This window comes from Sciurus carolinensis, chromosome 13, assembly GCF_902686445.1.
Source record: "Sciurus carolinensis chromosome 13, mSciCar1.2, whole genome shotgun sequence".
In the NCBI taxonomy this organism is placed as follows: Eukaryota; Metazoa; Chordata; class Mammalia; order Rodentia; family Sciuridae; genus Sciurus; species Sciurus carolinensis.
In genome coordinates, this window is record NC_062225.1 from 17,158,338 (window position 1) to 17,183,909 (window position 25,572).

The 25,572-nt window shown below is 36.4% G+C and overlaps 2 protein-coding genes across 8 annotated transcripts in view; both read right to left on the bottom strand.

Moving 5' to 3' along the window:
• Positions 1-2,552: 2,552 nt before the first annotated feature.
• LOC124963554 (testis-expressed protein 38-like) lies at positions 2,553-3,176 on the bottom strand. The gene has a single exon (XM_047523294.1). It carries the CDS (start codon positions 3,174-3,176, stop codon positions 2,553-2,555), a length of 624 nt encoding a protein of 207 aa, XP_047379250.1.
• Positions 3,177-21,683: 18,507 nt separating this feature from the next.
• Positions 21,684-25,572, bottom strand: part of Lims1 (LIM zinc finger domain containing 1) — a 142,829-nt gene continuing 138,940 nt past the window's right edge. For 4 of the 7 annotated variants that reach the window (XM_047522343.1, XM_047522344.1, XM_047522341.1 and 1 more), the window contains exon 11: positions 24,440-24,570. Coding sequence is in view for 3 of the 7 variants with exons in the window: in XM_047522342.1 (XP_047378298.1) it covers positions 24,456-24,570 (115 nt within the window). In the remaining 4 variants the exon portion in view is untranslated. Of the gene's footprint in view, positions 24,571-25,572 lie in introns of all 7 variants that reach the window. The other 3 variants (XM_047522342.1, XM_047522340.1, XM_047522339.1) reach the window with 2 other exon arrangements.

Genomic DNA, 25,572 nt, shown 5'->3' on the forward strand with positions numbered 1-25,572 from the left:
ACGCAGCGCCGTTGCCGGCGGAGGTGCAGTCCGGCGTGCGTGCGTCCTGCGTCAATACTGTGCGCCACGCCGCCGCGTTCCTGGTGCGCACTGCCGGTCCGCCGACCCTGCCTTTGACTCCCCGCGCAACTCTTCCAGTTCCGGGTGGGTTATGGGCTGCTGGAGTCCTTTCCGTGAGGCGGGTTAGAGAGGTTCAGCGCCTCGAGCGGACTTTCTTCTAAGTTCTTAAAAGTTTTGGTCATTTGTTCTTGATGTCACGCGGCGCTGTGGAAAGAAAAAACAGGTCATTTGGGTTGAACAAAGTTGGAACAACCTTTCTGGAGGCGATTGGTTAAATACGTTGTGTCAGACGTGTGAATATGAAGCATTTCAATGCGTACTTTTTAAAAGAGTATATTATGTGAAACACTTAAAAGTGCATAACTGAAAGGTAGGCCAAAAATGCTGTGTATTTTGACGATTACATTTTAAGAGGTTGTCTATGTGTGAATAGCCCTCCGTCTTTCATCTTTTAATAGCAGAACAATATTAACAGTATTAGTCTCGAGATTTTGAGTGTTTTCCGAATCTTTGGAAATGCTTACTTTAGGAATTTGAATTTTAAAATCTTAGCTTAAGACAAGATCTATAAAATGTTTTCAATGATAAGGACATTTTAGACTTAAAGGGGCGTTTGTTGAACTGGGGCTGTATATAGCTCAGTGGTAGAGCGCTTGCCTTGCACGTGTGAGTTATTGGGTTTGATCCTTAGCACCACATATAAATAAATAAAATAAAAGTAATGTGTTCGTCTACAATTAAAACAAAAAACTCACATTTTAAAAGAAAAAAAAGCACCTTTGTGCATATGATAGGGTCATAACTGTTGAGAAAATATCAAACGTTGATATTTTAACTGGAAATTTGGGATATTATGGTTATGAGCAATTTTTGTCTATTTTGGTCTTTGTATAATATCCAAATTTTCTTCAGTGAACAAGCATTGCCTTAATAAAGAAGGAAAAACAGCATTTTGTTTCATGAAAAAAAATAATTCCAGTATAATAAGATTACCAGTATAACTACATACCAAGAAGAACAACATTAACAGAAATAACATAAAAAGACTAGTTTGATATGGAGTTGATCTATTTCACTTGAGATGCCATGAATATATCTAAGTGGAAATGGCTTTGTAGAAGAAATGGCAGGACAAATATCTGTAGTGGACATGGAAGTCACAAGCCTCCTGTGATAGTGAAACCATGAGTTTGCCTGAGAAAATGTGTTAGTAATAGCCAGTTCTAAGAAATAAGCACGTGGCTGTGTTCTAAGCTCTTTTCTTAGCACTTCACGTTTAATTCATTTATTCTCAAGTACTGTGAAAGGGTATTTTATTTCTTAGTATCTTCAGTTTTAGAGCAGATAAGGAAACCAAGAAAATGAGCAGTAAAGCAACTTGCCCAGCCACATTCCCTAATTAAAAATGGTACCATCAATCTGTTGAATATACTGAAAAGGAGTGGGCCAAGAGAACCTTGAGGAACTCTTAGGACTTATGGTATGCTCAGTGGTAGAGTGATTGTCTAGCATGCACAAGGTCCTGGATTCCATCCCCAGCTCCAAAAAAATAACCTTTTTTTTTTTTAACAAACTATTCATAATTCTGCATTAATTGGGTATTTTCACGTTTTATTTTATTTTGCACAGGTTTTGTTTGTCAAGTGGCATGACATTTCCACTAAGGAACTGAAAGTTCCATTTTCATTATCGTTCAGTTGTTGTAGGAATCAGACACAAAGCCGCAAACGGCTCAGAGTGGGAGAACTTTTACACCAGCAGGCCCAAAGGAGATCAGACTCCAAATTCTGAGCCCCCATCTCCAGTTCTCAAAACATTTATAGGCTATCTGGGGCTATAAAATTTTAGTCTACATGATATATGGTTGTGTACAGGGTTTCTAGCAGGAAGCATGTTTTCAGAAGCAGAGTACAATAAGAACTTGCTCCTCTCACAGGCCTTAGATAAATCTCTAGCCACTCTTCAAAGGAAAGTAGTTAGATTCCTAGGGGTAGTTATTTACAATCCAAAAGGTAGGGGTCTGTGGTTTAAATCATGTTTCTTGAAGAAAGGCTGACTAGAAAGACGACTGGAACTCTCCCCTTCCCAGGCATTAAATTCTCATGACAGTGTTCTTATAGTTTATTTTACATCCAGGCCTGGTTTTGTCGTCTATCACACAATAACTTAAAGACAGGGTCCTAGACTTAAAATTTTTCAATTTTAAAATAGTGCAAAAGTGATACACATTAAGTAGAAACCTAACTTCAAATTTTGAATTTTGACCTTAACCTCAGCAATATGAGATATGATCTGCTCTCTCAGTGCCCATCTGTGGGCTAATTAAATGTTTTGAGCATGTTTAAGGTAAGCTAGATTAAGCTATAATGGACATGGTTGAAGGGTAATAAAATGCACTTCTTTTTTTTTTTTGCATTTTTAAAAGTTTTATTTTTTTGACTTTTCAAAAATATTTAATAACATACAAATGGACTCTCATTTCCCATTTTCTACTAATAGTCCTCGCCCCTGAAGCTCCCACCTTCAGTGAGAGGAAGCTGAAGATCTGGCACAAAAGGCTTCTCACTGGAACAGTTCACCCCATAGTCCAGCGTAGGAAGGGAATAGAAGTGCACGTTCTTCTGAGGACAGATGTCCAACAGGTAGGAGGCAGAGTGGTGAAGCCGGGGAGCTAGGTTGCAGAGAAGTGGGGTAAGGGGTCTCTCCAGAAAGGTGGGAATCAGGAGTGGGGATCTGATCTGGCGCTGCGGCGTCCGAATAGACAGGGGCTGCTCTGGGACCACCAGAGCAGGTTGATGCAGACCAGGGGACTCCATGTAGGGGCTTCTTCCTCTGGAGGCATAACCATTGCCTTCAGAGGTGTCTGACTCCCACGTCGAATCCAGAATGTCCACTTTAAAGTCAGGAGTGGTAACAGCCTCGGGAGGGGCTATGGTGATAGCTGCATTCAAACCACAGTGCCGCCTCTTGTTTATCCAATAGAGGTGTAGACAGTAAGTGAAGCTGGCAACCTTCATCACCTCCGCCCACTGCTGGGCACGCCTGTCCCACCGCACCTTCTTCCTCCAATGGAGAAACATCATGCAGCAGACAGTTAGCACAGAACACAGCCCCATGCATCCAAAGTACAGGAGGATAAAATGCACTTCTAATTTAGGATATTTCATTCTATTGAGATGTCACCCCATTGTAAGTCAAAGGGCATCATGGGTTGTGGCTCAGTGGTAGAATGCTTCCCTAGCAAGCGTGAGACCCTCAGTTAGATCCTCAGCAACACATAAAAATAAAATAAAGGTATTGTATCCACCTACAACTAAAAAAATTTTTTAAAACGCAGAGCATCTGTATTCCTTTCATTTTGCAAATACATTTTTCCAGCTTCATGTAGGTTTAATTGACAAAATTGTATGTATTTGCAATGTGAAATGTGATGTTTGGTTTGTTTTGGGATTTTTTGTTTGTTTTTGTTTTGCTTTGTTTTGGTACTGGGGATTGAACCCAGGGGCACTTAACCCTGAGCCACTGAAGCAGGCCAGAGACTCCCTACCCAGAAGATCCTGACCATAATTAAGCAGAAACCCCCACCATATTTGTGGCATGTAAGTTCCTCTTCTTATCCAAGAGTTTTTTGCACAGGACATCAGCTATCAGCAAAAATCTGCAGAAGGCATTGTGGTTTGTAGCTTCCTCTTTGTTTATAAATGCCAGGTTTGCAGAAAAAACTTGTGAAACCCCTGTTTAGAGGTTGGAACAAAACTCACTTGTCATATGAACCTCCTAGCCCCCTCCCCCAACTGGGTATAAAGCTCAAAGAATTTCTATACTCATTGCTCAGAGCCACCTCTGAACCCTGCAGTCAATAAACCTGCTTATTGAAAATTCCTCAGGTGTCCAACCTCTTCTGTCCCACTTCACTACATCCCCAGCCTCTTTTTGTACTTTATTAGAGAGGAGGTCTCACTGAGTTGCTTGGGACCTAAGTTGCTGAAGCTGACTTTGAACTCGCAGTCCTCCTGCCTCAGTCTCCCAGGCTGCTGGGATTACAGGCATGTGCCACCGCACCCCACACAATGTGATGTTTTGCTAAATGTATGTATTGTGACTGAGATGATTACCACAATCAAGACAATAAACAAATTAATCAGCTCACTTTTATCCTTTGTTGTTTGGGTTTATTTGGTGAAAACATTTAAAATCTACTTTCTTAGTAGTTTCCTAGAACACAATATATTAAATGTTGTCATGCAGTACAGAACTCCAGAATATATTCATTCTGCCTTAACTAGAACTTTATACCTTTAGAGCAACATCTATTCCTGCCATCACCACCAGCCCACCAGCCCCTGGCAACTACCACTCAGCTTCTGAGTTTTACGTGTGAGATCATGCAGTGTTTGTCATTCTATGCCTGGCTTCTTTTGTTTAGTATAATGTCCTCCAAATTCATCTGTGTTTTTCCAAATGACAAGATTTCTTTCTCTTTTTATTTTCATGCACTCATGTGTACATACCCAGGAGTGCACATATATCCTCAACATTGATTTCATTTCCTTTGGATGTATAACAGAATTGGGATTCGTGTGTCACATATTTTACATTTTTTAAGGAGCCTCCCCATACTGTTTTCTATTATGTGCTGATTTGCATTACCACTCTTACATTCTTTTCTCCATATCCTCACCAGGACTTGTTATTTTTTGTCCTTTTTTTTTTTTTTTTTTTTTTTTTTTTGTACCAGGGATTTAACCACTGAGCCACATCCCCAGCCCTTTTTATTTATTTATTTATTTATTTTAATTTTGAGACCAGGTCTCAAAGTTGTTTAGGGCTCATTAAATTGCTGAGACTGGTTTTGTGATCATCCAGCCTCAGCCTCCCGCTGCTGGGATTACAAGCACGTACCACCGTGCCTGACTTATTTTTTGTCTTTTTGGTGAAATTTATTCTAACAGGTATCAAGTAATTCCTCATAGCTTTAATTTGCATTTCCCTGATGATTTGTGATGTTGACTTTATTCATTTGCCTGTTGGTCATTTGTAATATCTTTTGATTAATGTCTATTCAGGGTTTTTGCCCATTTATTTTTGTTTTCTTGTGGTGCTGGAGATTGAACACAGGACCATTTACATGCTAGCCAAGTGCTCTACCACAGAGCTATACCCCCAGCCTTTGCCCATTCATTGTTTTTTTCCTCTTCATTTGAATTTCTTATGTGTTTTTTATGCTAATCCCTTCATATATTTGGTTTGTTATATTTTCTCTCAATCTGTATGTTGTCACTTCATTGTTTATGATTTACTTTGCTATATAGAAGCTTTTTAGTCTGATGCAATCCCACCTATTTTTGCTTTTTTCTCCCCCTGTGCTTGTGAAAATTATTGACCACACCAATGTCAAGAAGCTTTTAGCCCATTCCAATTAAAATCCCAATGACATTTCTCATAGAAATAGAAAAAGCAATCATGAAATTCATCTGGAAGAACAAAAGACCCAGAATAGCTAAAGCAATCCTAGGCAGAAAGAGTGAAGCAGGAAGTATCACAATACCAGACCTTAAACTCTACTATAGAGCAATAGTAACAAAAACGGCATGGTATTGTCACCAAAATAGACAGGTAGGCCAATGGTACAGAATAGAAGACACAGAGGCAAACCCGCATAAATACAGTTATCTCATACTAGACAAAGGTGCCAAAAACTTAAAATGGAGAAAAGATAGCCTGTTCAAATGGTGTTGGCAAAACTGGAAATCCATATGCAGTGAAATGAAATTAAACCCCTCTCTGACCCTGTACAAAACTCAACTCAAAATGGATCAAGGATCTAGAAATTAGACCTGAGACCCTGCACCAAACAGAAGAAAAAGTAGGCCTGAATCTTCATCACATTGGCTTAGGACCAGACTTCCTTAACAAGACCCCCATAGTGCAAAAAATAAAAGCAAGAATCAATAAATGGGATAGATTCAAACTAAAAAGCTTTTTCTCAGCAAAGGAAACAATCAATAATGTGAAAAGAGAGCCTACAGAGTGGAAGAAAATCTTTTCCACACATACTTCAGACAGAGCATTAATCTCCAAAGTTTATACAGAACTTAAAAAACTTTACATCATATGTAAAAAAATAATAGCCATAATTTGATATACCAGCTTATAGACTTTTAAAAAATGTGATAAGTAATTTTTTAAAATTTTTACCAGTATTAGAAAAATGGAAAAGCAAGCTTGATATTTTTGTAAGACAATTTATTTGGGGGCTAATGTTCCCCATTAGACAATCGTGACCAGTTTTCTCCTTACCTTTTTATGTGTAAGTGCCTTTCACATGTTTAATGACTGTAAAGAGGTTCTAGAATGTAGATGCCTTGCCCAGCCATCTGAAACAAAATTAAAAACTCAAAAAAAAGAAGAAAAAAAAAACTTTACACCAAAAATACAAAGAACCCAATCAATAAATGGGCTAAAGAACTGGGCAGACACTTCACAGAAGAAACAAACATATGAAAAAGTGCTCATCATCCCTAGTATTTAGAGAAATACAAATTAAAACCACCCTAAGATTTCATCTTAATCCAATTAGAATGACTATTATCAAGAACACAAGCAATAATAAGTGTTGGTGTGGATGTGGGGTAAAAGGCACACTCATACATTGCTGGTGGAGTCGCAAATTGGTGCAGCCACTCTGGAAAGCAGCATGGAGATTCCTCAGAAAGCTTGGAATGGAACTATGATTTGACCCAGCTATCCCACTCCTTGGTTTATACCCAAAGGACTTAATATCAGCATACTACAGAGATGCAGCCACATCAGTGTTCATAGCTGCTCAATTCACAATAGTTAGATTGTGGAACCAACTGAGGTGCCCTTCACTTGATGAATGGATAAAGAAACTGGTATATATACACAATGGAATATTACTCAGCCATAAAGAAGAATAAAATTATGGCATTTGCTGGTAAATGAATGAAGTTGGAAAATATACTAAGTGAAATAGGCCAAGCCCAAAAAACCAAAGGCCGAATGTATTCTCTGATAAGTGGAAGAGAATACATAACGAGTGGGGGTAGTGATGTGGGGGGAGAAGAATGAAGGAACCTTGGATGGTGTAGAGGAAAATGGAACAGGAGGGGATGGGGGAAGGGAAGATAGTAGTAGAATGAGGCAGACAGTATTACCCTATGTATATGTTTGATTACATGAATGGTATGAATCTACATCGTGCACAACCATAGAAATGAAAAGTTGTACCCCATTGTGTACAATGAATCAAAATACAGTCTGTAAAAAAATAAAAAAAATAAACAGAAGAAAAAAGAAAGAAGCCTTTGGTCAGTGGTTTTCATCTAGTAGTCTTCCAGATGTATATTTAAATCTCTCATCCCTTTTGAGTCTGTTGTGAATATGGTGTGAGATAAAGGTTCAGTTTAGTTCTGCATGTGGACATGCAATTTTCCAAAAACTCTTCATTGAAGAGACATCTTTCCCTCATTATGTGTTCTTGGCACTGTTATTGAAGATCAAGTGACCATATAAGTGCACAGATTTATTTCTGGTCTCTGAATTCTGTTCTTTGGTTAATATGTCAGTTTTTATGTGATGCCATTCTGTTTTTATTACTGTATGTCACATATTTTAAAATTAGGTAATAAGATGCTTTCAACTTTGTTTTTTTTGCTCAAAATTAAGTTGCCTATTTGGGTTTTTGTCGGGGGGAGTTCTACACATATGTTAAGATAGTTTTTTTCTATTTTTGTGAAAAATACAATTTTTAAAAAAAATTTTATTTATTTATTTTTTATGTGGTGCTGAGGATTGAACCCAGTGCCTCACATGTGCTAGGTAAGTGCTCTACCACTGAGCTACAACCTCAGCCTCAATTAGTTTTTTTTTTTTTTAATACAGATAGCATTGAATCTATAGATTGCTTTGACTAATATGGATATTTTAATAATAGCTATTCTTTCACAGGGTACTTTTTGTTTATCTGTATCCTCTTCAACTTCTTTCAGTATTTTATAATTTCCAGCTTCCAGATCTTTCACCTCTTTGGACAAGTTTATTCCTAACTTGAAATTTTTTGCTTTTATCTGGGCACTACAGTGTGATATGTGACTCTGTAGTATCATCTACTCAGGAGGTTGAGGCAAGAGGATCTCTTGAGTCCAGGAATTCAAGGCCAGCCTAACCAACATAGCAAGACCCTGTCTCAAAAATACTTTGTAAAATTGTAACTCTGAAAATAGCAGCTTCTGTACTTGCTGTTCTCATCCATACAAACTAAACTGCCTTTTCATGTGCAGAAATGGATCTTTCATTCATCAACTGAGGAAGGAGTTGGGGCTATCACATGATAACACAACCCTGCCTGGAAGCATGTGAGGCGGCGCTCAGCACTTGCACGTATGTATATACATATATTTGTATCTGTAGGAATCCGATCTCCATATAGCATGGCCCAACATGTAATTTAAAATTTACTAGTAATGGTACTAACATGGTAACAACATTTTTTTTTTTTTTTTAGGTACTGGGAAGCAAGGCAAGCTCGCTACCAACTGAGCTATATCCCCAGCCCTGGTAACATTTTTTTTCTTTTTTTTTTTTTGTAGTGCTGGGGTAACAACATTTTTAAAAAGTAAAAAGGAGGGGGCTGAGGTTGTGGCTTAGTGGCAGAACGCTTGCCTAGCACGTGTGAGGCACTGGGTTTGATTCTCAGCACCACAAATAAATAAATGAATAAAATAAACGTCTATCAACAACTAAAAAAAGTTTTAAAAAGTAAAAAGGAACAGGATAATTAATTGTAATATCTTTATTCAACTTGCCAGGTATGGTATGTGCCTGTAATTCCAGTGGCTCTGGAGGCTGATGCAGGGGAATTGAAATTTCAAGGCCAGCCTCAGCAACTTAGCAAGGAGACCCTGAGCAACTTAGAGAGAGCCTGTCTCAAAAAATAAAGGGCTGGGGGCTGGGGTTGTGGCTCAGCGGTAGAGCGCTTATCTAGCATGTGTGAGGCACTGGGTTCAATCCTCAGCACCACATAAAAATAAATAAATAAAATAAAGGTATTGTGTCCATCTACAACTAAAAATTTTTTAAAATAAAATTAAAAAATAAAGGACTGGGGATGTGGCTCAGAGGCAAGCGCCTCTCTGTGTTCAATCACTGGTACCAAAAAAACAAATTTATTCAACTCAACATATTCAAAATAAAATGTTAGAATATAATTACTATGAACATATGAGTAACCTTACATTTTTTATACTAGGTATTCAAAATCAGGTGTGTATGCTGTTTTCATAAAACATACTTGATTTGTATTTCAATTTCATAAAATTTAGGGTTGAAAAGATAGACTCATTAAAATTAAATTAATTAAAATTTAAAAATTAAAAACTAATTCATTAAAATTAAATTAAAAACAGTTGCTCAGTAGCACCAGGCACATTTCAAAAGCAGCTTGCCCTGTGTGGGTAGTGTACTGGACAACACAGTGCTACATGTTTCTGTTGCGTGTTGTCCAGACATTAAACCTGAACAGACTGTGTAAGACAGCAGGATACTTCCTAAAGTAGTCAATGTGTCTGAAGGAAAACCCAAAAAGCACAGCATTCCAGAAGCTAAAACAAGTCTTAAGGAGAGAAGAGTCAATAACGTCAAATGTTGCTACAAGATCAGGAATGTCTTGTTTAAGAAATCTTGACCTGACTCCAGGTCAGTACAATTTTCTTCTTACTCTTTACATATATATAGATCTGTGATTCACTTTGAATTAATTTATGTATTAAGTGGAAAGTTTATATCAAGAGGCCTTTCTGGGGGCTGGGGTTGTGGCTCAGTGGTAGAGCACTTGTCTAGCATGTGTGAGGCACTGGGTTTGACTCTCAGTGACAACACAAATCAATAAATAAAATAAAGGTCCATTGACAACTAAAAAATATTTTTTTAAAAAGGCTTTTCTGGGGAGTGGCTGCTGATGAACCAAGGACCTCACGTATACTAAGCACGCACTCTACTACTGAGCTACACCCCATTTCCTCACCACCCCTTGTTTTTTTGTTATATGGATGTCTAATTTTCCAGCACTATTTGTTGTTTTGTTTGCTCATAGAAATTTTTAAAAGTCATGTAAATGCTATTATGTTTTAGATTTCAGTTTTCAATTGTAAATTTTATTTTTGTGTATTGAAAAACTCTTTAGACTTAGTTCCAAAAAGTTCTCTTTTGGAAGAAACAGTGCAGGCAAAAGGAGAGATTAGGTAGTAAAGAAAGAGACACAAAAGTGGTCATTTTTTTAATAGAATGGATATTTTTGGTAAGTAATCTTTTTTTTTTTTTTTTTGCAGTGCTGGGGATTGAACCCAGGGCCTTGTGCTTGCAAGGCAAGCACTCTACCAACTGAGCTGTATCCCCAGCAAGTAATCATATTTAAAAATTGCCTGTTTGAGTGTATAGTTCTACAAATGTTAAGGCAGGTACAGATCCATACAACCACTACCATAATCAGGATACAGAACAATTCCATCATCCCCCAAAGCTCATTCATGTATCACCATCATGCTCCCTACTCGCCCTGGACTACTGATCACTTCACACTGTAATTGTTCTTTTCAAGAATACCATATCATAAAGATTGTAATCTTTTGACATAAGCTTCTCTTTTTTTTTTTCAGCATACTTGCCTTGGAAATTATGCCAAGTTGTTTTATATAGCAATAGTTTATTCTTTTTCATTGCTGAGTAATGTTCTATAATAGGGACCCACCACTGACTTATCCATTTACCAGTTGTAGGAATTTGGGCTGTTCCTAATTTGGGGTTATTATGAACAGGGCTGCTATAAGTATTTTTGTAAGGGTTTTTCAAGGGACAGGAGTTTTTCTCTTTCTAGAACAAAGGTCAATAAACTGGCCTGTGGGCGGGTAGCTGTTTTTGCTAATAAAGTCTTTTTGTAAAGCAGCCATGCCCATTCATTTACATGCTGTCTATGGCTGGTTTTGCACTATAGTAATAAGAATTAAATAGTTGTGACAGAGATCTGTGGCCTGTAAACTGTGAAAATATTTACTGTCTGGTCCTTTAAGGAAATTTTTCTTACACCTCTTTTTTTTTGGATGCTGGGGATCGATACACCTCTTTTAAAGATAAGAATCCAGTGAGATTGTTGGGTACTATGGTGAGTGTATGTTTAATTTTATAAGAAACTGCCAGACTTTTCTGGAAAGGTGGTAGGATGTTTGCATTTCCATCTGCAATGCATGAGAAATCTGCCCCTCTGCATCCTTTTTTTTTTCTTTCTTTTTTTAATGAGGTGCTGGAGATTGAACCCAGGGCCTTGTGCTTGACAAGCAAGCCCTCTACCAACTGAGCTATCTCCCCAGCCTGGTACTATTTCTTATTTGAGCTTTTATGAAAATTATGCAACAGATCTTGTCATGGTTTTATTTTAGCCTTTGTAGATAAAGATGTTGAATATTTTTCATAGGTGTACTTGCATATTTATTTACCTATTTATTAATCAGATTATCTTACTGTTGAGTCTTTATTCTGATTACAAGTCCTCTATCCAATATGATTTGCAAGAATTTTTATCCCAGTCTGTATAGTTTATTTCATTCTCTAAACAGAATCTTCCACAGAATAAGTGTTTTTAACTTTGGTAAAGTTTAATTTACTCAATTTTTTTTTTTTTTTTTAATGAATCATTCTTTTGGTGTCATGTCTAAAAACTCTTGGCCTGACTCCAGGTCAGTAAAATTTTCTTCTTATACTTTACATACATATAGATCTGTGATCCACTCTGAGTTAATTTTTGTATTCAGTGTAAAGTTTATGTCAAGAGGCTTTCGTTTTTGGGGGCAGGGGTGCTGATCAAACCAAGAACCTCATGCACTAAGCACACACTCTACCAACTGAACTACACTGACTGTACTTTCTCCTTTTTTTTTTTTTCATACAGATGTCTAGTTGTTCCAGCACTATTTCTTGAAAAGATTCTTCTTTCTCCATTTAAGAGCTTTTGTGTCTTTGTGGAAATCAAAATGGCCATATTAGAGATCTGGACTTGCCATTTTGTTTCATTAATTCATGTATATCTCTTTGCATATACCGCTTTTGATTACTCTAGCTTTAAAATAAATCTTAAAATGAGTAATGTGATTTCTCCAAGTTTTCTTTGCCAAAATTGCTACCATATTCTAGTTCCTTTACTTTTTCAAATTCTCTAACCCAGTTGTCTTGGTCTATTTTTTTTTTTTTTTTTTTTTTTTTTTTTTGCGGTGCTGAAGATTGAAGCTAGGGCTTTGTGCTTGCAAGGCAAGTACTCTACCAACTGAGTTATATCCCCAGCCCTGTCTGTCTGTGAAAAATTCTGTTAGGACTTTTTTGGAAATGTGTTTCATCTGTAGATCAATAGGGAGATTTCTATCTGTACTGTGTCTTCTATTCCATGGGAATGATATATCTCTCCATTAATTAGATCTTCAAATTTGTTAGCATTTTGTAGCTTTAAGCATCCTATACATAGTTTGTTTGCTTGTAACTGGGTTTTGATTGTTTTATTTTGTTTTGTTTTAGGTTTCTTTGGTACCAAGGATTGAACTCAGAGGCGCTTAACCACTGAACCACATCCCCAGCCTCCCTATTTTTTTTTTTTTTTTTAAATAGGGTCTGCCTAAATTGCTTAGGCCATGCTGAATTGCTGAGGCTGGCTTTGAACTTGCAATCCTCCTGCTCAGCCTCCCAAGCTACTGGGATTACAGGAGTGCACCACCGTGCCCAGTCTTACAGCAGATTTTTTAAAAATATATACATACATATATACATATTTTATGGCAGAATATATATGTATGAATTTTTTTTAGGTGTCAGTGGATCTTTTATTTATTTATATGCAGTGCCGAGTATCAAACCCAGGGCCTCACACATGCCAGGCAAGTGCTCTACCACTGAGCCACAACCCAGCCCTTTTTTTTCTTAATAATATAAATGCTATTGTGTTTTAGAATTTAGCTTTCAGTCGTACCTTACTAGTGTACAAAAACACATTTTGCTTTTGTGTGTTGAACTTGTATCCAGTGATATTATCACACTCACCTATTCTAGGAGGGTTTTTGTTTGTTTTTTGGCAGTATGGGGGCTTGAACACAGGACCTCACACATGCTAGACAAATGGTCTACCAGCCTTTTTTCTAGGAGATATTTTGTAGGTTTTTGGGATTTTATACATAGGAAATAGTTTTATGTCTTCCTTTCCAATCTTTATGCCTTTTATTTCATTATCTTGCCTGACTTTAATATCTAGGACTTATTGTGCACAGGTTAGTGAGAGGATATTCTCTCCTATTTAACAGTGAAAGTCTTTCCCCTTTTAAGTAGGACTTAAGTTGCAGACATTTTATAGATGCCTTTATCAGACTACAGAAGTTTCCTTCTAGCTTGCAGATAGTTTTTTTTTAATCATGGATGAACACTGAGTTATGTTTATACTTTTTTTTTACATCAATTGATATGATGTAATTTTCTTCTTTAAGCTATTAGTGTGGTCACATTGATTTTAGAATATTATAGCATCCTTAAATTCCTAGTATAAATCACAGTTGTCATGTCTTTGTTCATGTATTATGGTAAAACACATAACATAAACTTTACTATTTTAACTGTTTTCGAGTGTGCAATTCAGTGGCATTAGGTACATTCACAATGTTTTGTGACCACTACCGCTATCCACTTTAAAGCTTCCTGATCATCTCAAATACAAACTCTAAATCCATTAAACAGTAACTTCCCATTCTCCCCCTACAAACCTCCTGTAACCTCAATTATACTTTCTGTCTCTGAATTTGCCTATACTGGGCACCTCAAGGTAGTGGGATGATATGGTATTTGTCCTTTTGTATCTGTCATATTTGACTTAGTATAATTTTTAAGGTTTGGCCATTGATGAGAATTTCATGGCTTTTTATGGCAGAATATGTGTTAACATTTTACATACTACTTTCTTCTATTTGCTAATATTTTTTGAGAATTTTTGCATTTCCGTTTTCCTTGAGACTTCTTTGATACGTGGATGATTTAAAAGTCATCCAGTTTAGTTTTCAAGTTATATTTGTCTTACTGTTTCCTGGTCTACTTCCATTATGGTCAGAGGACATACTTCACATGATTTTAGGTTTTTTAAGGTTTGTCTTACATAGTCTATTTTGGTGAACAGTTCTATGTGCACTTGAAAACAATGTTATTGTGGTTTAGCTGTGGTGTCCCCCAAAAGCTCATGTGTAGACAATGCAAGAAGGTTTGGAGGAGAAATGATTGAGTTATATCCTTAACCTAATCAGTGATTTAATCCCTGATGGGATTAACTGAGTGGTAATTGAAGTGGTAGGGTGTGGCTAGAGGAGGTAGGAATTGGGGCATGACTTTGGGGTATATATTTGTATTTGGAGAGTGGAATCTCTCTGCTTCCTGATCACCATGTGAGCTGCTTCCCTCTGCCACACTCTTCTGCCATGATGTTCTGCCTCACCTTGAGCCCCAGGAAATGGAGCCAGTCTTCTATGGACTAAGACCTCTGAAACTTCGAGCCCTCAAATAAACTCTTCCTCCTCTATAATTGTGCTGGTTGGGTCCTTTGGTGACAACTGTGAAACAGCTGACTAAAACAAATGTGTATTCTGCGGTCTGGTAGAGTGTTCTACAAAGTTCAGTTAGATCCAGTTGGTTGGTAGTGTTGTTGTTTTCCTGTTGTTTGATGGTCTTTTAATAGTTCTTTCAATTACTGAGAGGAATATTGAGATCTCTATAATTTTTGAATTTGTCTCTCTCCCTTTAATTCTGTCAATTTTTGCCTTATGAATTTAAAGCTCTGTAACATTTAGGATTGTTATATCTCTTGGTGAATTGATGCTTTTATTATTATGGTTTTCTTGGCTCTGAAATCTACTTTGTCTGATACGGCCACTCCTACTCTTTTTTTTTTTTTTTTTTTTTGAACCCAGGGCCTTGTGTTTGCAAGGCAAGCACTCTACCAACTGAGCTATATCCCCAGCCCACACTCCTACTCTTTTTTTAAAAAAATATTTTTAGTTCTTATGGTTTGGATGTGAGGTGTCCCCCAAAAGCTCATGTGTGAGACAATACAAGAAGGTTCAGAGGAGAAGTGATTAGGTTGTGAGAATCTTTAACCTAATCAATTAATCAATCCCTGAGTGCATTAACTGAGTGGTAACTGGAGGCAGGTAGGGTGTGGCTGGAGAAAGTGATGATTAATTAAGGGTGTGGCTATGGGGTATATATTTTGTATCTGAAGAGTGATGTCTTTCTGTTTTCTGATCAACATATAAGCTGCTCCCTTCTGCCACACCCTTCCACCATGATGTTCAGCCTCACCTTGAGCCCTGAGTAATGGACCTGGCTCTCTGAATTCATACCTCTGAAACCCTAAGCCTCCAAATAAACTTTTCCTCCTCTATAATTGTTCTGGTCAGATCTTTTAGTCACAGGGGAGAAAAACTGACTTAAACAGTTGTAGATAGATACCTTTATTTTGTTTATTTATTTATTTTTATGTGGTGCTGATGATCAAACCCAGTGCCTCACTCATGCTAGGCAAGCTCTCCACCCCTGAGCTAAACCCCAGTCCCTGGCCACTCCCACTCTTGATTAACATTTTATGGCACTTTTTTTTCCCCCATCCTCTACCATTAACCAACATTTATTTAAAGCAAATTCCTTATAAACAGCAAACCCCTGGGTATTGTTTTTATCCATTCTGACAATATTTTTAAATTATTATGTTTAGTTCATTTGTATTTAATGTAATTATTGATGTTTGAATATACATATCATTTTATTATGTTTCTATTTATTAAATTTTTAAGAATCTCTACTTTTTTCTTATTGGTTATTGGAATAATTTTTAGCATTGATATTTGTTTATTGCTTTTGAAAATATTTCTTTGAATAATGTTTTTAAGTGTTGGTACAAAGGGTTGCAAGTTATTTAACTTTGTCAGATTATTTAGAATGAATATATTTCTATTTCAAGTGGAATGCAGAAAACAAACCATATAGGTATCTTTACCTTTTCTCTTTTTGTTGTATTTGCATTATCATAAACTCTACCAATATTATGATTTTTGTTTTCGACCATCAATTTGTTTTCTTTTTGCTGTACCAATGATTGAAACCAGGAATGCTCTAATACTGAGCTGTATCCCCAGCCCTTTTTATTTTTTGAGACAGGATCTTGCTAAGTTGACCTCAAACTTGGAGATCCTCCTGCCTCAACCTCCAGAATAGCTGGGATTATAGTTAGGTGTCACCACTCCCGCTCAACCACCAAATATTTTAAAGAACAATCTTGGACGGATCCACTAGACCAAGATAATAAAGGAAATAGAAGACTTGAACAATACTATAAACAAACAAGACTTCTATGAAACAGTAACAGCCAAACCTGGTAGCACACACCTGTATTCCCAGCTACTGGGGAGACAGGCAGGAGGATGACAAATCCAAGACCAGTCTGGGCAACTTAATGAGACCCTGTCTCAAGAAAAAAATGACAGGTCTTGAGTAGTTCAGCAGTAGACAACTTATCTAGCATTGTTTTCAATCTCTAGCCCCCACAAAGAAGAAAACAGCAGCAAAACACATTCTTCTTAAGTGCACATGGAACATTCTCCAGTATGGACCCTATTCTAGGGCAAAAGACAAATGTCAATAAATTTCAGAGAACTGGGGGCCTACTGGGTTGAGCCAGGGCAGCCACTGCAGGCCTCAGGTGGGAGTCCTTGTTACTTCACCAGAAAGAATTTGAGTGAAACACAGAGTGTTAAGTAAAAAGTTTCAAAACAGTGAAAGGAGAGGGTCATGTATAGCATAGGGACTGCACAGACCACCTCAAAGAGAGGACGGTGTGGTGCTCACAGAGCTGTTTTTTTTTTTTTTTTTTTTTTTTTTTTTTTTTTTTTTTTTGCGGTGCTGGGGATCGAACCCAGGGCTTTGTGCTTGCAAGGCAAGCACTCTACCAACTGAGTTATCTCCCCAGCCCAGGGCTGGGTTTGTAAGGAAACTGAGTCCTTTGTTCTTGCCTTGATTTCCCTGTCTCCCCTAAATTGGTTTATCACCCTTTGGATAGCCCCAGCAACTTCCTTTGTGAAGGCTTGGATATTCTGGTTAACAGGGTGGCTGTGACATAGTTGGTTGCAAGAGATAATGGTGGCACTTACCTGGAAACCACAGTGCCCCTTGAGGGATTATAATTAGCTATAGCTGGGGGTCTTGATGTACCCGACCCCACTCTTCTATTACTTACCTATTTTAGTTGGGGTCCCAGAATTTTAAGTAATAATTCTATCAAGGGATTATAGGGGACGGTTAGGCATTCGGACCTCATTTTCCAATGCTTGCCTGTTCCAACAAGGTTCCTCAGTTTCAATTTTATGGCTCCTGGAAGCTTCTTGGTGCAGAGGCCTGATGTCTGTCCTTCATTGCCCTTTCCCTCTACCCACCTGTTCATGGCTAACTAACCTACCTAACATTACAAAGTAGGTTTTCTGACCACAATGGTATGAAATTATAGAAATAATAAAATTTGAGAAATTCACCAATGAGTTAAAGAAATCACAAGGGAAATTAGAAAGTACTTTTTGAGGTGAATGAAATAAAAACAACACACCAAAGCAATAGCTACAGGAAAATGTGTAGTTATAAAAGACTATACTAAAAAAGAATGATCTCTAAAATGTAAGGATCAAATAATACTACTACAGAGAATCATTTATTCACAAAGACAGCAGAGGAGGAATAAAAGAACAAAGGGTCTGCAAAACAAAAAGAAAATAATTAACAAAAGGACAGTAGTAAGTTCTTACCTACTAACAATTACCTTGAACATAATGGGTTAAAAAAAGAATGATTTGAAATCAATAATCTAACCCTCCACCTTAAGACTTAGGACAAGTAAAGCAGATTAAACCTAAAGCAAACAAAAAGGACATAATAAAGATTAGAATGCAAATAGTTTAGGAACTCAAAAAATAGAGAAATCAACAACAAAAAACAAAAAGTGGGCAAAAAGCTACAATACACATTTTTTTAATAGACACTTCGTTAAAGGCAACGTACAGATGGTCAATGAGCATATGAAAGATGTTCAACATCTTTAATAATTAAAAAATGCAAAACCACAATGAGATATCACTTTATACCATGAGGATAGCTACTCAAAAGATCCAGAACATTTCAAGTATTTATAAGGATGTGGAGAAATTGGAAACCTGGTGCAATGTTGGTTAGGATATAAAATGGTGCAGCCACTACCAAAAACAGGGTTCTTCAAAAAGAAAAAAAAAAGATTACCATATAATCTAGCAATTTCACTTCTGGGTTTATATCCAAGAGAATTAAAAACAGGACCTGGAAGAATTAATTGCACATCGTATTTATTCAAAGTAGCATTGTTCACAATAGCCAAGAATAGAAGTAACCCACAAGTCCATCAGCAAGTGAGTGGATAAATGAAATGTGGTGAATATACACAGAAAATAATATTGAGCTTTAAACAAGAAGGGAATTCTGTTATATGCTACATGAATGAAACTTGAGGACATTATGCTAAGTGGAATAAGCCAGTCACAAAAATACAAATACTGCATGATTTCACTTCTATGGGGTATCTAAAATAGTTAGATTCATAGAACTGAGAGTCAAATTCTGGTCACCAGTAACTGGAGGGTATAGGGAGAAAATGGGGAGTTACTGTTTCACACCTCAATAGATTCATCTTAGTAGATTCAGAAAATGCACCTAACAAAGTCCAACCACCTTTCATGATAGAAAAACTCTATACACTAGGAATAGAAGGAATGTCCCCACCTGATAAAGGGTATGTACAAAAACTCCACAGTTGACATACTCATCATGAAGGGATGAATGGTTTGCCAGGTGCCATGGTGCATGCTTATAATCCCAGCAGCTCAGGAGGTTGAGGGAGCAGGATTGCAAGTTCAAAGGCAGCCTCAGCAACTTAGCAAGGCCCTAAGCAACTCAGTGAGACTCTGTCTCAAAATAAAAAAGTGCTGATGATGTGACTCAGTGGTTAAGTGCCCTGGGTTTAATCACTAGTACCAGAAAACAAACAAACAAACAAACAAAACAAAAATACAACAATGAATGAATGGGTCTGACAAGAATGTCTTCTTTCACATCTATTTGTTGTACTGGAGGTTCTAATTAGGATGATTACAAAGAAAAATAAATTTAAAAATCCATATGGGAATGTGAGAAAGAAAATTACATTCACAAATGCCAAGATCTTATATATATAAAACCCTAATGAATCCTAAAAACAAACAATAAAACTCAAAAACTATCATAGATAGTAAGTACAATTCAGCAAGGTTGTACTTACTATCTTACTGTATTTACTTTTTTAAGCATAAAAAAGTAATTGTCTATGTACACCAAGGACAAACTGAAATTAAGTAAACAATTCCATTTACAATAGCATAAAAAAGAAATAATTATGAATAAATTTAATCAAAGAAGTGTTTAAGACTTATAGACTGGAAACTACATTGTTGAAAGAAATTAAAGACTATCAAAATCAAGGGAACGATATCCTGTGTTTATGAATTAGATGGAAATGCATATGCATGCAAAAAACTTGTACAGGAATATTAATGGCAGCACCATTCTTTTTTAAAAAAAACTTTTAGTTGTAGATGAACACAATACCTTAATTTTATTTATTTATTTAATTTTTTTTTTTTTTTTTTTTTGCGGTGCTGGGGATCAAACCCAGAGCCTCGTGCTTGCAAGGCAAGCACTCTACCGACTGAGCTATCTCCCCAGCCCTATTTACTTATTTTTATGTGGTGCTGATGATTGAACCCAGTGCCTCACATGTGCAAGGCAAGCACTCCACCATGGAGCCACAATCCCAGCCCCAATAGCAACACCATTCTTTACAGCCCAAAGTGAAAACAACCTAAATGTCTATCTGCTAAAGAGTGGATATTTTAAAAAAGTAGTATAGCCATGTAACAGAATAAAACTATTATAAAAAGGGACTGAGCACTGACACACATAAAATAAGCCAATCATAAAAGCCCATGTTATATAATTTTGTTTTTTATAAAATGTCCAGAGTAGGCAAATTCAGAGACAGAAAGTAGACAAGTGGTTGACAGGAGGGGCAGAGAGGGGATGGGGGAATCATGTGACTACTCATATGAATGGGGCTCTTGTTGGAGTGAGGGAAATGTTTTGTAATTTGTGGGATGACTGTATAACATTGTGGATTTACTGGGGGAAAAAAATCACTGAAAGAAGTTTAGGTTCTATTTACAATTTTTTTTCCAGCACTGAAGATCAAACCCAGGGCCTTGTGCATGCTAGGGAAGCATTCTAGCATTGAGCTACAAACCAGCTCCATTAATACAGATATTTTTGTCAAGGCAGGCAATCTTCCTGGTTAAATTCAAGCCACAAATTCTAATACTTCAGCAGTCAACAAAGTGTTCAGGTTATTCAGTTCAGTTTCACTTGTGTGCCACCCAGTGGTCAGTCAGGGACCATAGCATGTGTGCCTATTATTAGCAGGAGTCAGTTCTGTTCTCAGTCCTTGGTTTATAAAATGGGATCCTATGGATCTGTGCAGGAACCATTTAAGAAGGAACCCAGGGGCTCATAACATGAAGGGTTTGCTTCCCTAAGCAACTCTCTCAACAATCTCCCTGTTATTTTTGTTCGTGGGGACTTCAGGTCTTCCAATCAGAAAATTGAAGCTTTATAATTACACCAAAGAGAACTGGAGGGCAGAGCTGGAACAAAAGCAACATGGGTTGGCTGGGTCCTTTTGAGACCAAATACCCAGGTCTAACTCTCTGGACAAGGAATAGAGGAGGCCTGGGCTAAAACTTAAAAGTTCCAGAGGCTGCACCAGAATAAATGAGGGTATTCATTTAAGGAAGAAGAGGCAAAACCAGCAAGTTCAAATAATGGAGGCCTCAACCAAGGTGAGAGGGAAAGTGACCGAGCTTTCAACCTGGGAAGCCCATCTAGCCTCCTTCCCTGCCTAGCTAACTTCTATTTCTCAGACTGCCCAGCTCCTCTAGAAAGCCTTTCCCCACCCCTGGAGGCCCTGCCACTGTGTTACTCCATCAGGATACCTCCCACGAGGAGGTGTAATGGCCTATCTGGCCTCCCCAGAGGAAGAAAAGGAATGCAAGACTCAACTCATACAGAGCCTCAGGAATGTCCACATTTAGGCAGTTTAAGGCAGGTGAGGAGCCAGGGGAGGACTGAATACTGGAAGGAAATGCTCTGGCTACCAGCTTCTTCCCAACATGCTACACACAGTGACTCAGCGCTTGATGAATTTTGTATTAAGATAGGTATGTACTTTGCTAAGAATTGAAAAATAGCATATATATGAATAGCAGCAAGACTTCACCACCCTTCTACAAGTTCTTGGCTGAAACACAGGTAATGGGCCATTTTCTTTTATTCATGTGCATGAATGAATGTTTGTGATATTTTATGACTATTTGGATCTTCATATATATTCTTCAACTATATTTGATTCAAATTAAATGATACACAACAGGTTATTATTAATAACTGAATATTTATTAAGCACCAAGAGTATACTGCAATGCTTGCTATATAAAAACATAATTATTGATATGGTTCCCTGCCATTGAGCTTACAATCTAAAATGAAATACTTACAAGCCTATCTCAAAATTTCCTTACCTTAGAAATGGTTATTTTGGCAAACAGATGAGGCCAAATGACCTCTTATTTCAGGAACAATGTTAATAAGGCTTTGAACATTATCCAAAGTATATTTTACTCATATTACATTAGGCTTGTTAAGAAAAAAGAGCACTTTGAAACTTAGTAAGAGCAATGAATTATTTCAGATTGCCTTGTAGGATTTTGTTTTAAACGAAGAGATGCTTATTGACCTGAGCTTTTCAGCAGCCAGGGAAAGTCCAATGTAAAATATGAACTAGATCAAGTTTGTCTTCTACTTCACTTAAAACTTCAATTTCCTCCTCCTTTCCCATGCACAAGGGCTCCAATGATACCCCCTATCAAGAAAGAAAACACTGTATCTAGATACCATAAAGTATTAGAGGTCTAACAAGTTGAACTTTGGGAAAATATTATTAATTCGTATTTTAAGAGAGAGGATAAGCAAAGACAGCAGTGGGACCTTTGGCTATAGGAGGTACCTAGCTATGTATGACATGTAAACAAAGGCAACAGAGTTCAGTACACACATCTATAGAGTGATTAAGAGTATACATAAATGAGGATTGGGAATGTAGTTCGGTGTTACAGCACTTGACTAGCACGTGCAAGGCCCTGGATTCAATCCCTAGTACGAAAGGGAGGGAGGGAGGAAGGAAGGAAGAAAAAAGCTTGCTTTTTGGAACCATATTTATGATGCAGGGGTATATTTAAGACCCTATAGTACAAACTGTCCTATTTTGCCTATATGCATAGTATAATATTTAATAAATATTTTCAAGGTTTTCATTGCTGGTCATTATTAGCTGAAAAAGGCACGCTAACGGGATTTTGATTCTAGTCAAATGCAAAGATTGTTTTAAGTTACTGAGCACATACAACCTTACAACTATATATTGATTATTTTGAATCATTTATAATTCTTTTAACTCTAAAAGAACACTAAAAAATAAATTGGTTACAAATTATCTGAAAACAGAGACAGAATTTATTCTTATAATATCCATGATCAAAATTTTTAAAACTTCGTGCATAACAATATTTTAATGGCAGAATGGTAATGTCCTGAGATATTCTTTATGGCAAAGCAATACGTCAGCAATTTTTTGAAGAACCAGTAATTACCTTCCTAGAAGTCTATCTAAGCGATTTTCCTTTTAAGTATACATAGCAGCAGCAACATTTTAAAAATGTTCATAAAGCTTTGCATAACAAGTTTATCCAAAGAGAAGGGTCCAGAAATTTCAGGGTAAAATTTTGTATGAAATAGAATAATTCACCTAATTTTGACCTAAAACTGATACTAAAACATCCCTCTTACAATTTAAGAGTATTATATACCTCCTATTTATAGTAGATAAATCCAACTGATTATGAGATTTGAAATGGAAAACCTGAAACACACAAACATCATTCTTGTCTAATAAGATGACAGGAATTGATTTCCATAGGCTTTCCCAAAAACTGATGGGAAAAACTTTTTAATTATAGCTGTGATAAATGAATTTGCGTTACCCATCTCAGACAATGCACTTATTTTTAGACTTTTAGTTGGTATTGTATAAAATAGCTAGAATTCCTGATTGAGGTATGTTTTTCTAAGGCAAAGCAAGTTTGATTATGTATGAAGCATAGGTTTAGCATGGTTACAAAAGAAATATATGACCAATACATACACATCCTTTTTTCTTTTTTTCTTCTTTATTTGCAGTGCTGGGGATGGAACCCAGGGCCTCATGAATGTTAGGCTACATAAGCTACACCCCCACTGAGCTACATCCCCAGTCCCACATTCACTTTTTTTAAGTGATACATTTCAAGCTACATAAAATTTAATTTCATATCCTATTTGAAGAATATGTGTTTTGACATTAAGCTTAGAAGCATAATTGATGTAACACATTAAAAAACACTTTGTTTTTCCAATATGGTAAAGTATGTTGTATTTTCAGATACCTGGTGTCATTTTTTTTTCCAGAAAAAATTTAAAAGTATAATATTAGCTTAGCTACAACTATGTATTAAGTAAATCAAACAAAGGAAGAGTTCACAAAGAAAACAAAATAGAAAAGCATAATAATTATTGCATTTACCAAAAAAATAATAAAATCAAGTAGTTCTGACTACACTTGTTTCTTGTCTTAATAATGTGTATATTCATTTTATAGCTATCAGCCTAATAAACATACTAAGATTTGCTTTTTTGGGTGGTTATTTTTCTTCTGAATATCCACTCCAACAGCAGTGGGAAGCAATTTTGACCACAAAGTAAAATAATGTTTACATTTGTTAAAAAAAAATCTGAGTCAGGTAAAAGCTGACTCCTTTCATTTTGAAAAGTTACACTTCATTTTTTGGGCCTTAATTAAAATTTAAAATTTAACCATGTGGATTTTTTTGCTACATAGTCAAAATATCAACAAACTGATATGAGTAAACAGGCAAATCTTAATTTCATCTGTGGTTTAAATATGATTACACAAATACTTTTTCAATGAAATAGAAGAGATGAAGAAACTATTCTTCACTCTCAACAGCTTTGAAATATACAGCTTTAAATAAGGGTGGATCAACTCAAGTAACATTGGCAATCTCATCTTTATATAGAAAAGAAAAAGTATAATGAAGTTATTTCCTTCCTAAGGTCTCAGCTAGTTTCTTAAGTCTTTTCTTCAGCTCCAGTGGAAATTTCTCATAGCACTTCTTACAGACTGGCTTCATGTCAAACTCCACAAATTTATTCCTAAAGACAATGATTACATATTAAAAAAAAAGATATTAGTGGAAATATAGTAAACAGACATATAAAAAATATGAAGTAATTCAGTTGGACTAAATGAAGATACTATATGGTAATATCTATAGTCATCTGAGTAAGAAAATGTAATTCCAAGTTTAATTCTTACTGTGATAAATATAAAAATTCACATTATCAGTTTAAAACATATCCTTAAAAATTGGTCCTATACATCTATCTGGATAACACAGAATGTATGTTACATTTTACTTAGTAAAAAGGAAATCTAATGTAAATATAATTAGATAAGCAAAGTCAATCACATTGTAAAGTACCATGAGACAATCTTAAAAGAATAAATTTATTTAAAACAAATTGGTTTTCATAATGTGAATGATTTATTTATTGGAGGAAAAATAATTTTATGTAGTATTTTATTTTTATTTATTATTTAAAAAATATTTTTAGTCATAGACAGACACAATACCTTTGTTTTATTTATTTTTATGTGGTGCTGAGGATCAAACCCAGTTCCTCACACATCCAAGGCAAGTGCTTTACCCCTGAGCTACAACCCCAGCCCTTACTTAGTATTTTAAATTAGCTCTAAGTGTTCATCTTTCTTGTTATAAAATGCTTTTTTCAGCCTATCCCCTAACAACAACAATAACAAAAACACCTTAAATCTTTTTAAAAAAAATTATCTTAAATCATAACGGGTTAATTTAGTTGTCTGACAAAAAGTTGGGGAGGGAGATACAAGAAAGTTTTTAATCACTCTTAAGGAACGCAAAGGTAACCAGATCTCCCTCAGATACTTTATAATTGGTGGCTGCATGGCAATGTAGTTGTGCCTCTTCCTCCGCCAAAAATCTTAATTAAGCTTCTCCAGAGACCCTCACCCTAATTGTTCTTAGACCAGCAGCAAGAATTTCTGCAAAAGAATTCAAATGTGGTTAGGCTTCCTATTTCCTGTTGCTCCATCTTGCAATAACTAAATTTGGCCAT